Raw genomic sequence first — 14,464 nt, forward strand, 5'->3', positions numbered from 1 at the left:
GTATACAAGGTACAGGAGACGGGGAGGACGTGAGGTGACACAGTATACAAGGTACGGGGGACGGGGAGGACGTGAGGTCACACAGTATACACCACGATACAGGAAGGCCTTGGGGCTTACCTTGATAATCTCCACCAGTTGGTCTACACCGCTGTCCCCAGGGAAGATCGGCTGACCCAAGAGAAGCTCTGCCAGCACACAGCCCGCTGACCACACATCTGAGGAAGGAAAGCAGAGCAGTCAGGTGTGCATTGCACTAGTGGTGCCATCTCTGTGCACTTTACATGCTCGTTTAGCCATTATTTACCAGCATCCCAGAATTACACAATAACACTACCCTACACCTCCCGCAATGCAGCAGAGTTAAGAGTATTATGTGCAGGTGACAGAACAGCTAGGGGACATGGAGTTCTTGAGCCTGGAAATTTGGCTGCACTGGATAGGACTAGAACAGGGATGTCCAACCTGCAGCCCTCCAGCTGTTGCAAAACTACAACTCCCAGCATGACCTAATAGCTGTAGGCTGTCCAGGCATGCTGGGAGCTGTAGTTTTGCAAGAGCTGGAGGGCCACAGGTTGGGGACCCTGGACTAGACGATAAGAGGTTAGGTAGGACATTTACAGGAAAACACCTACAAAAGGAGACTGTCAGAATTCACTGCCTCACCCATCCCCCCCACCAGTGACCAGCGCCAGCAATAATCCTGCACTGTGCAGAGGGTCCCTGTACGGCCGTGGAGACGCCGAGTTAAGGGCGCTCGCTGGGGTTGTTTGCTCCAGGGACGACGGCTCTCATCTGCGCTGGGTTTGTATAGAAGTTGAACTTTTCTGTGACAGGGCGGTGCCCCTTTAATTGCGGCTGTGTGGGGTTAGGATAAGTGCGGTTTCTGTGACCGTAGCCTAATACCCTGCAACCACAACACAAAACGGATAAAACACATGAAAATAATCCCAGCAATTCCCACCGTAAAGAAGAGAGACACCAATGAAGAGATCAGCCATGACGGTGCCCCCCCCCCCCACCAACCTCACATCAGACCGCTCTCCTCTGTAAGGCGACTGGCGGCAGCTTTAGCCCTACCCCACAGTAAACTGATTAGAAGGACCGTGCGCCCCACCGTATCCCAGGTGAATACTCGCCCCAACCCAGTCACTGATCTCACCCACCCCTGCCCTAACAAGATGGCTACTTACCTATGCTGGAAGTGTAGTCAGTGGCCCCAAAGATCAACTCTGGAGCCCTATAGTACCGGGAGCAGATGTAGGAGACATTGGGTTCCCCACGGACGAGCTGCTTTGCACTGCGAGAAAGGAGGAAAGATCGGATGAAAGACGCCGTATACTGTAGAACACACAATACATGATACGGCAGTATATCAGTCACATATCACCCAGTACAACACCTCATGTATGCAGATATTATATATATGTATTATAGAAGTGGCCCCTGAGCTTAGAGCGTCACAGACTCATCAGCAGGTTGTATCAGAGATACAGAGAAAGGCAGAGAAGTGGACGTCCCGTGGCCACATCCCACACTGATGACCGCTTCATTGTGAACAATGCCCTGCGGAACCGGATGATGAACGCCACAGAACTCCAGGCACAATAAGGGAGGCGAGAGGCACCCAAGTGTCATGTCAGACCATTGGAAACCGTTTACATCAGCGGGGTCTGAGTGCTAGACGACCTGCCAAGTACCTGACCGCACCACCAGGCACAGGCGTCATCGTCCTGCATGGGCCAGGGAGCATCTACACTGACGGGGGACCGGTGGGCCTCAGCGCTGTTCACTGATGAAAGTCACGCTGAACAGAAATGATGGCCGCCAACGATGTTGGAGACGTCAAGGAGACGCTCTGCATCAGCCACTGTTGTCACCAGACGAGCCTGTGGTGGTGTCACAGTGCGGGCAGGTGTGTCTAGTCCATACAGAACTGCCCTACACTGTGAAGGGTCCAGTGACAGCCCAGACCACCTGAAGAACATCAGTAATCCGGTCATGGTGCCTCTGCAGGAACAACACAGGCCTAATGTCATCTTCATGGAGGACAATGCACCATCTCATCGAGGTCCCATCATTAGGGAACGGCTGCTGGAGACCGGGGGACCTCACATGGAGCGGCTGCACTTTCTCCAGACCTGAATACCATTGAAAACCTCTGGGATCAGCTGAGGCACCGTGTAGAGGCGCGTAACTGTACCCCAGAACCTCCATGACCTGAGGGCCGCACTTTAAGAAGACTGGGATGACATGCCTCAGCAGACAATAGGTGACTTGTGAACAGCAAGAGACGACGTAGTCAGGGTGGAATTGATGCTCAAAGCCACAGGACAAGTCATTGAGACACAGACATTTTGTGGCGGTGTACCCAGCACTGGGGTCGGCTTCTGAGTGGAGGAGATCACCATCGCTGCTTCTACTTAATGCCCGACTTTATATATACACTACAGAGGACAGTATACTGTATATACACTACAGAGGACAGTATACTGTATATACACTACAGAGGACAGTATACTGTATATACACTACAGAGGACAGTATACTGTATATATATACTACAGAGGACAGTATACTGTATATATACACTACAGAGGACAGTATACTGTATATATACTACAGAGGACAGTATACTGTATATATACTACAGAGGACAGTACACTGTATATATACTACAGAGGACGGTATACTGTATATACACTACAGAGGACGGTATACTGTATATACACTACAGAGGACGGTATACTGTATATACACTACAGAGGACGGTATACTGTATATACACTACAGAGGACGGTATACTGTATATACACTACAGAGGACGGTATACTGTATATACACTACATAGGACAGTATACTGTATATACACTACAGAGGACAGTATACTGTATATACACTACAGAGGACGGTATACTGTATATACACTACAGAGGACGGTATACGGTATATATACTACAGAGGACGGCATACGGTATATATACTACAGAGGACGGCATACTGTATATATACACTACAGAGGACAGCATACTGTATATATACACTACAGAGGACAGCATACTGTATATATACACTACAGAGGACAGTATACTGTATATATATACACTACAGAGGACAGTATACTGTATATATATACACTACAGAGGACAGTATACTGTATATATACACTACAGAGGACAGTATACTGTATATATATACACTACAGAGGACAGTATACTGTATATATATACTACAGAGGACAGTATACTGTATATATATACTACAGAGGACAGTATACTATATATATATATACATACTACAGAGGACAGTATACTGTATATATACACTACAGAGGACAGTATACTGTATATATACACTACAGAGGACAGTATACTGTATATATACTACAGAGGACAGTATACTGTATATATATACTACAGAGGACAGTATACTGTATATATACACTACAGAGGACAATATACTGTATATATACACTACAGAGGACAGTATACTGTATATATATACTACAGAGGACAGTATACTGTATATATATACTACAGAGGACAGTATACTGTATATATATACTACAGAGGACAGTATACTGTATATACACTACAGAGGACAGTATACTGTATATACACTACAGAGGACAGTATACTGTATATACACTACAGAGGACAGTATACTGTATATACACTACAGAGGACAGTATACTGTATATACACTACAGAGGACAGTATACTGTATATACACTACAGAGGACAGTATACTGTATATACACTACAGAGGACAGTATACTGTATATACACTACAGAGGACAGTATACTGTATATACACTACAGAGGACAGTATACTGTATATACACTACAGAGGACAGTATACTGTATATACACTACAGAGGACAGTATACTGTATATACACTACAGAGGACATTATACTGTATATACACTACAGAGGACATTATACTGTATATACACTACAGAGGACATTATACTGTATATACACTACAGAGGACATTATACTGTATATACACTACAGAGGACAGTATACTGTATATACACTACAGAGGACAGTATACTGTATATACACTACAGAGGACAGTATACTGTATATACACTACAGAGGACAGTATACTGTATATACACTACAGAGGACAGTATACTGTATATACACTACAGAGGACAGTATACTGTATATACACTACAGAGGACAGTATACTGTATATACACTACAGAGGACAGTATACTGTATGTACACTACAGAGGACAGTATACTGTATGTACACTACAGAGGACAGTATACTGTATATACTACAGAGGACAGTATACTGTATATATACACTACAGAGGACAGTATACTGTATATATACACTACAGAGGACAGTATACTGTATATATACACTACAGAGGACAGTATACTGTATATATACTACAGAGGACAGTATACTGTATATACACTACAGAGGACAGTATACTGTATGTATATACACTACAGAGGGCAGTATACTGTATATACACTACAGAGGACAGTATACTGTATATACACTACAGAGGACAGTATACTGTATATACACTACAGAGGACAGTACACTGTATATATACACTACAGAGGACAGTATACTGTATATATACTACAGAGGGCAGTATACTGTATATATACTACAGAGGACAGTATACTGTATATACACTACAGAGGACAGTATACTGTATATATAATACAGAGGACAGTATACTGTATATATATACTACAGAGGACAGTATACTGTATATATATACTACAGAGGACAGTATACTGTATATATACTACAGAGGACAGTATACTGTATATACACTACAGAGGACAGTATACTGTATATATATACTACAGAGGACAGTATACTGTATATACACTACAGAGGACAGTATACTGTATATATATACTACAGAGGACAGTATACTGTATATATACTACAGAGGACAGTATACTGTATATATACTACAGAGGACAGTATACTGTATATACTACAGAGGACAGTATACTGTATATATACTACAGAGGACAGTATACTGTATATACTACAGAGGACAGTATACTGTATATATATACTACAGAGGACAGTACACTGTATATATACTACAGAGGACAGTATACTGTATATATATACTACAGAGGACAGTATACTACTACAGAGGGATCTGGATAGATTGGAGGCTTGGGCAGATAAGTGGCAGATGAGGTTTAACACTGACAAATGTAAAGTTATGCACATGGGAAGGAATAATGCAAGTCACCCGTACATACTACATGGTAAAACACTGGGTAACACTGACATGGAAAAGGATCTAGGAATTTTAATAAACAGCAAACTAAGCAGCAAAAACCAGTGTCAGGCAGCTGCTGCCAAGGCCAATAAGATAATGGGTTGCATCAGAAGGGGCATAGATGGCGGTGATGAGAACATAGTCCTACCACTTTACACATCACTAGTCAGACCTCACATGGAGGACTGTGTACAGTTCTGGTCTCCTGTGAACAAGGCAGATATAGCAGAGCTGGAGAGGGTCCAGAGGAGGGCAACTAAAGTAATAACTGGAATGGGGGGACTACAGGTCCCAGAAAGATTATCAAAATTAGGGTTATTCACGTTAGAAAAAAGACGACTGAGGGGAGATCTAATAACTATGTATAACTATATCAGGGGTCAGTACAGAGATCACTCCCATTATTTATTTATCCCCAGGACTGTGACGAGGGGACATCCTCTGCGTCTGGAGGAAAGAAGGTTTGTACACAAACATAGAAGAGGATTCTTTACAGTAAGAGCAGTGAGACTATGGACTCTTTACTGTAAGAGCAGTGAGACTATGGACTCTTTACTGTAAGAGCAGTGAGACTATGGACTCTTTACTGTTAGAGCAGTGAGACTATGGACTTTACTGTAAGAGCAGTGAGACTATGGACTCTATACTGTAAGAGCGGTGAGACTATGGACTCTTTACTGTAAGAGCAGTGAGACTATGGACTCTTTACTGTAAGAGCAGTGAGACTATGGACTCTTTACAGTAAGAGCGGTGAGACTACGGACTCTATACAGTAAGAGCAGTGAGACTATGGACTCTATACAGTAAGAGCAGTGAGACTATGGACTCTTTACTGTAAGAGCAGTGAGACTATGGACTCTATACTGTAAGAGCAGTGAGACTATGGACTCTTTACTGTAAGAGCAGTGAGACTATGGACTCTATACTGTAAGAGCAGTGAGACTATGGACTCTATACTGTAAGAGCAGTGAGACTATGGACTCTTTACAGTAAGAGCAGTGAGACTATGGACTCTACTGTAAGAGCAGTGAGACTATGGACTCTATACTGTAAGAGCAGTGAGACTATGGACTCCTTACTGTAAGAGCAGTGAGACTATGGACTCTATACTGTAAGAGCAGTGAGACTATGGACTCTTTACTGTAAGAGCAGTGAGACTATGGACTCCTTACTGTAAGAGCAGTGAGACTATGGACTCCTTACTGTAAGAGCAGTGAGACTATAGACTCTTTACTGTAAGAGCAGTGAGACTATGGACTCTTTACTGTAAGAGCAGTGAGACTATGGACTCTTTACTGTAAGAGCAGTGAGACTATGGACTCTTTACTGTAAGAGCAGTGAGACTATGGACTCTTTACTGTAAGAGCAGTGAGACTATGGACTCCTTACTGTAAGAGCAGTGAGACTATGGACTCTATACTGTAAGAGCAGTGAGACTATGGACTCTTTACTGTAAGAACAGTGAGACTATGGACTCTTTACTGTAAGAGCAGTGAGACTATGGACTCTATACTGTAACAGCAGTGAGACTATGGACTCTTTACTGTAAGAGCAGTGAGACTATGGACTCTTTACTGTAAGAGCAGTGAGACTATGGACTCTTTACTGTAAGAGCAGTGAGACTATGGACTCTTTACTGTAAGAGCAGTGAGACTATGGACTCTTTACGGTAAGAGCAGTGAGACTATGGACTCTTTACTGTAAGAGCAGTGAGACTATGGACTCTTTACTGTAAGAGCAGTGAGACTATGGACTCTTTACTGTAAGAGCAGTGAGACTATGGACTCTTTACGGTAAGAGCAGTGAGACTATGGAACTCTCTGCCTGAGGAGGTGGTGATGGTGAGTACAATAAAGGAAGTCAAGAGGGGCCTGGATGTATTTCTGGAGTGTAATAATATTACAGCTATAGCTACTAGAGAGGGGTCGTTGATCCAGGGAGTTATTCTGATTGGAGTCGGGAAGGAATTTTTTCCCCCTTAAGTGAGGAAAATTGGCTTCTACCTCAGTTTTTTTTGCCTTCCTCTGGATCAACTTGCAGGATAACAGGCCGAACTGGATGGACGGAGGCTTATTTCGGCCTTATAAACGGTGTTACTATGTTATGACAAGTCCAGGCCAGATGTTGCTCGTGCTGTGAGCCGCCTGCGTGGTCTGGTGCGCTGCACTACCATGGCCTGCCGCGTCTCCGGACTTGTCTGCCATCAAGCACATCTGGGACATCACTAGTCATCAATTGCAAAGGGAACTGCCAGCAGGAGATCTTGATGATTTGTGTGCCCAAGTGCATTCAGTGCGGCAGTACATGCCTCAGGCGACCATTAATAGCTGCCAAGGCGTCAAAGTGCGTAGGTTTCCATGTGTGGCCTCATACTCACTACTGAATACATTCAGATGTTTTGTTTTCATTTTTTTAATCATTTGCAGATAATTAACATGTCTACCGATCCCGGGATTTCACAACTTTTTCCTTCTTGGTGTTTCAATTTCAGTACCGCTATATACACACACACGTGCAGTACCACTAAATACACAGTACCGCTATATACACACACGTGCAGTACCACTACATACACAGTACCGCTATATACACACACGTGCAGTACCACTACATACACAATACCACTATATACACACACACGTGCAGTACCACTACATACACAGTACCGCTATATACACACACACGTGCAGTACCACTACATACACAGTACCACTATATACACACACACGTGCAGTACCACTACATACACAGTACCGCTATATACACACACACGTGCAGTACCACTACATACACAGTACCGCTATATACACACACACACGTGCAGTACCACTAAATACACAGTACCGCTATATACACACACGTGCAGTACCACTACATACACAATACCGCTATATACACACACGTGCAGTACCACTACATACACAGTACCGCTATATACACACACACGTGCAGTACCACTACATACACAGTACCGCTATATACACACACGTGCAGTACCACTACATACACAATACCGCTATATACACACACACGTGCAGTACCACTATATACACAGTACCGCTATATACACACACACACACACACACACGTGCAGTACCACTACATACACAGTACCGCTATATACACACACGTGCAGTACCACTACATACACAATACCGCTATATACACACACACGTGCAGTACCACTAAATACACAGTACCGCTATACACACACACGTGCAGTACCACTACATACACAATACCGCTATATACACACACGTGCAGTACCACTACATACACAGTACCGCTATATACACACACACACACACACACACACGTGCAGTACCACTACATACACAGTACCGCTATATACACACACGTGCAGTACCACTACATACACAATACCGCTATATACACACACGTGCAGTACCACTACATACACAGTACCGCTATATACACACACACGTGCAGTACCACTACATACACAATACCACTATATACACACACACGTGCAGTACCACTACATACACAGTACCGCTATATACACACACGTGCAGTACCACTACATACACAGTACCACTATATACACACACACGTGCAGTACCACTACATACACAGTACCGCTATATACACACACACGTGCAGTACCACTACATACACAGTACCGCTGTACACACACACACGTGCAGTACCACTACATACACAGTACCGCTATATACACACACACGTGCAGTACCACTATATACACACACACACACATGTGCAGTACCGCTACATACAGAGTACCGCTATATACACACACACGTGCAGTACCACTACATACACAGTACCGCTATATACACACACGTGCAGTACCACTACATACACAGTACCGCTATATACACACACACACACACACGTGCAGTACCACTATATACACACACACGTGCAGTACCACTATATACACACACACGTGCAGTACCACTATATACACACACACGTGCAGTACCACTATATACACACACACGTGCAGTACCACTATATACACACACACGTGCAGTACCACTATATACACACACACACACACACATGTGCAGTACCGCTACATACACAGTACCGCTATATACACACACACACACACACACACGTGCAGTACCACTATATACACACACACGTGCAGTACCACTATATACACACACACGTGCAGTACCACTATATACACACACACGTGCAGTACCACTATATACACACACACGTGCAGTACCACTATATACACACACACGTGCAGTACCACTATATACACACACACGTGCAGTACCACTATATACACACACACGTGCAGTACCACTATATACACACACACACGTGCAGTACCACTATATACACACACACACGTGCAGTACCACTATATACACACACACGTGCAGTACCACTATATACACACACACGTGCAGTACCACTATATACACACACACGTGCAGTACCACTATATACACACACACGTGCAGTACCACTATATACACACACACGTGCAGTACCACTATATACACACACACGTGCAGTACCACTATATACACACACACGTGCAGTACCACTATATACACACACACGTGCAGTACCACTATATACACACACACGTGCAGTACCACTATATACACACACACACACACATGTGCAGTACCGCTACATACAGAGTACCACTAGAGAAATATATATAAAAATGATCTGGCCCTAGGAAGGGGTTGTTAGGATGAAGGTTTCTCTGTGATGAGGACAAATGGAAGAGATTATATTAGAGGAGCCTCCAGCCCGGATACAAGATGAGATACGGCCTCTAGCCCGGACACAAGATGAGATACGGCCTCTAGCCTGGACACAAGATGAGATACGGCCTCTAACCTGGATACAAGATGAGATACGGCCTCCAGCCCGGACACAAGATGAGATACGGCCTCCAGCCCGGACACAAGATGAGATACGGCCTCCAGCCCGGACACAAGATGAGATACGGCCTCTAGCCTAGATACAAGATGAGATACGGCCTCCAGCCCGGACACAAGATGAGATACAGCCTGTAATAACTTACATATCGGCAGGAGATATAACTGCAGCAATCCGACATTTTTATCTGAGGGCGGGATTGTTCTGGTCAATGAGTATATAAATATATCTATACATACCGGTCACATGTCATCCTGTATATAACCCCTGATGTCTGTAGTCATTATGTATTACAGTGTGGTACCATATAACCCGGGCACAGGCCGAGCCCCTATTTAGCCTGCTGTAACCCGGGCACAGGCCGAGCCCCTGTATGACCCGGGCACAGGCCGAGCCCCTGTATGACCCGGGCACAGGCCGAGCCCCTGTATGACCCGGGCACAGGCCGAGCCCCTGTATGACCCGGGCACAGGCCGAGCCCCTGTATGACCCGGGCACAGGCCGAGCCCCTGTATGACCCGGGCACAGGCCGAGCCCCTGTATGACCCGGGCACAGGCCGAGCCCCTGTATGACCCGGGCACAGGCCGAGCCCCTGTATGACCCGGGCACAGGCCGAGCCCCTGTATGACCCGGGCACAGGCCGAGCCCCTGTATGACCCGGGCACAGGCCGAGCCCCTGTATGACCCGGGCACCGGCCGAGCCCCTGTATGACCCGGGCACAGGCAGAGCCCCTGTATGACCCGGGCACAGGCAGAGCCCCTGTATGACCCGGGCACAGGCAGAGCCCCTGTATGACCCGGGCACAGGCAGAGCCCCTGTATGACCCGGGCACAGGCAGAGCCCCTGTATGACCCGGGCACAGGCAGAGCCCCTGTATGACCCGGGCACAGGCAGAGCCCCTGTATGACCCGGGCACAGGCAGAGCCCCTGTATGACCCGGGCACAGGCAGAGCCCCTGTATGACCCGGGCACAGGCAGAGCCCCTGTATGACCCGGGCACAGGCAGAGCCCCTGTATGACCCGGGCACAGGCAGAGCCCCTGTATGACCCGGGCACAGGCAGAGCCCCTGTATGACCCGGGCACAGGCAGAGCCCCTGTATGACCCGGGCACAGGCAGAGCCCCTGTATGACCCGGGCACAGGCAGAGCCCCTGTATGACCCGGGCACAGGCAGAGCCCCTGTATGACCCGGGCACAGGCAGAGCCCCTGTATGACCCGGGCACAGGCAGAGCCCCTGTATGACCCGGGCACAGGCAGAGCCCCTGTATGACCCGGGCACAGGCAGAGCCCCTGTATGACCCGGGCACAGGCAGAGCCCCTGTATGACCCGGGCACAGGCAGAGCCCCTGTATGACCCGGGCACAGGCAGAGCCCCTGTATGACCCGGGCACAGGCAGAGCCCCTGTATGACCCGGGCACAGGCCGAGCCCCTGTATGACCCGGGCACAGGCCGAGCCCCTGTATGACCCGGGCACAGGCCGAGCCCCTGTATGACCCGGGCACAGGCCGAGCCCCTGTATGACCCGGGCACAGGCCGAGCCCCTGTATGACCCGGGCACAGGCCGAGCCCCTGTATGACCCGGGCACAGGCCGAGCCCCTGTATGACCCGGGCACAGGCCGAGCCCCTGTATGACCCGGGCACAGGCCGAGCCCCTGTATGACCCGGGCACAGGCCGAGCCCCTGTATGACCCGGGCACAGGCCGAGCCCCTGTATGACCCGGGCACAGGCCGAGCCCCTGTATGACCCGGGCACAGGCCGAGCCCCTGTATGACCCGGGCACAGGCAGAGCCCCTGTATGACCCGGCAGTGCTTCCTGGCAGATTGTGATGGTTTCTGGTTTGTGACTCATGTGGTGAAAACATCAGAGTCAAAATGAAAGCCGCAGATCGGCGTCTGGGGAATTTGTCAGTACGCGTCACAGCGCGGATAACAGCCCCTTTCATATACACGGGCACCACAAATATACATCCGGCCCATCCCCCAACATACATCATCATTGTGTAATAAACTTCATAATACACTCCCGACTTTCTATTTCTCACCACTTTATAAAGATCAGCAAGCAGAGGTCTTGAAAACGGAATTAAAATATGAGAAACTTGCCCTGGAGAGTTAATAGCTCTGAAAAAATTGGGTGCAGACATCATCCCCGTCCCCAGGAGCTCACAATCACATGTCCCTATAACACATAGTAATACAACCACCATCGTCCCCAGGAGCTCACAATCACATGTCCCTATAACACATAGTAATACAACCACCATCATCCCCAGGAGCTCACAATCACATGTCCCTATAACACATAGTAATACAACCACCATCATCCCCAGGAGCTCACAATCACATGTCCCTATAACACATAGTAATACAACCACCATCATCCCCAGGAGCTCACAATCACATGTCCCTATAACACATAGTAATACAACCACCATCATCCCCAGGAGCTCACAATCACATGTCCCTATAACACATAGTAATACAACCACCATCATCCCCATCCCCAGGAGCTCACAATCACATGCCCCTATAACACATAGTAATACAATCACCATCATCCCCAGGAGCTCACAATCACATGTCCCTATAACACATAGTAATATAACCACCATCATCCCCGTCCCCAGGAGCTCACAATCACATGTCCCTATAACACATAGTAATATAACCACCATCATCCCCGTCCCCAGGAGCTCACAATCACATGCCCCTGTAATGACACACAGTAATACAACCACCATCATCCCCATCCCCAGGAGCTCACAATCACATGCCCCTATAACACATAGTAATACAACCACCATCATCCCCAGGAGCTCACAATCACATGCCCCCATAACAACACATAGTAATATAACCCCCATCAGCTCACAATCACATGCCCCTGTAATGACACACAGTAATACAACCACCATCATCCCCGTCCCCAGGAGCTCATCTCATGGGGCAGCCATTACACAGTACAGGCAGACACGTGTACGAGAGGTGGGTAACTTACCTGCCAAAGTCACAAAGCTTCAGCACGGCGGTGTCGGGGTCCAGCAGCAGGTTCTGTGGCTTGATGTCCCGATGGCAGATCCCAAAGGAATGGATGTAGGCTAAACTGCGGAACAGCTGATACATGTACAACTGTGGAGGCGAGACAACGGGCGAGCGTGACTGCGGAGCACTGCGCGCCTCTCACCGCCTACTTCTAGGTACGAGCAGCTAAACAGGCACAGCTTTCTAGTATCGTGTGCGTTTCAACGCCACCATTTTCAAGATCACCGTTTACTGTCAATGAATGTGACCAGACACTTGAATACCTGGCTAAATTTAGCATTTCTCACAGCTGAGGGTGTGTTACAATGTTTTGACGTAGATCACACTTTAAGATAAAAACGTCAGGGGTACTAAAGCCGTCCTCAAACTTTGTTACAGTGTGTCAGTCTGGAGACGGCGCCGATTAGCTCCAGGCCAGAAACAGAACCCTCAGCTGTGAGAAGAATGAGGCCATGATGTCTCTGTTCACTGAAAGCAAGCAGGTGTCTGGAAAACAACGCTGAATTGAAACAGAGGGGGTTTTATCAACAGCTTTTTGGCAGTTTATTGACATAAACAAGTCATAATTTGCACAAAAATGTCAATTTTCACACCGTGCTCAACAAAAGAATTAAAGAGCGTCTGTCAGCAGTTTTGTCCCTCTGACACCGGCTGACCTGTCCCATGGGCGCTCGGCAGCTGAAGGCATCTGTGGTGGTCCCATTGCAGAAAAAAAATATATATATATATAAATTATATGCAAATGAGCCTCTAGGAGCAATGGGGGCGTCACCATTACACCAAGAGACTCCGCTCTCTCTGCAACTGCTGCACTTTGAACTAATTTAGAAGTCAGGGCCCAGCGTGATCATGTTTTCACTTCCTGGTCCTGTCAATCTAAGTGCAGAGAGAGCAGAGCCTCTAAGTGTAATGGTAACGCCCCCGTTGCTCCTAGAGGCTCATTTGCATATAATAAAACATTGTTTTTCTCAGCAATGCGGGCACATATGAACATGGGACCAACACAGATACCTTCAGCTGCCAAGCAGGGGGGCCCGGGCACCCGCAGCAAACTCTCCGCCCCTTGGCACGGCTCATTAGCATATGATAAAAACTGGATTTTTTTGTGTATAGAGCTGAGGACATGGGTTGCTAGATGGCCACTAGCACATCCGCAATACCCAGTCCCCATAGCTCGGTGTGCTTTTATTGTGTAAAAAAAACGGATTTGAGATAAGTCCTGTATGTGAGATAAGTCG

General features: G+C 47.0%; 1 protein-coding gene across 2 annotated transcripts in view; it reads right to left on the minus strand.

Moving 5' to 3' along the window:
• GSK3B (glycogen synthase kinase 3 beta) overlaps positions 1-14,464 on the minus strand; it is a 77,242-nt gene that overhangs the window by 18,430 nt on the left and 44,348 nt on the right. For both annotated transcript variants that reach the window (XM_040422829.1, XM_040422827.1), the window contains exons 5-7: positions 13,183-13,313; positions 1,194-1,300; positions 121-218 (exon numbers count right to left, since the gene is read on the minus strand). In XM_040422829.1, coding sequence (XP_040278763.1) covers positions 121-218; positions 1,194-1,300; positions 13,183-13,313 — 336 coding nt within the window. The remainder of the gene's footprint in view (positions 1-120; positions 219-1,193; positions 1,301-13,182; positions 13,314-14,464) is intronic.

This window comes from Bufo bufo, chromosome 3 (assembly GCF_905171765.1).
Source record: "Bufo bufo chromosome 3, aBufBuf1.1, whole genome shotgun sequence".
NCBI classification, from domain to species: Eukaryota; Metazoa; Chordata; class Amphibia; order Anura; family Bufonidae; genus Bufo; species Bufo bufo.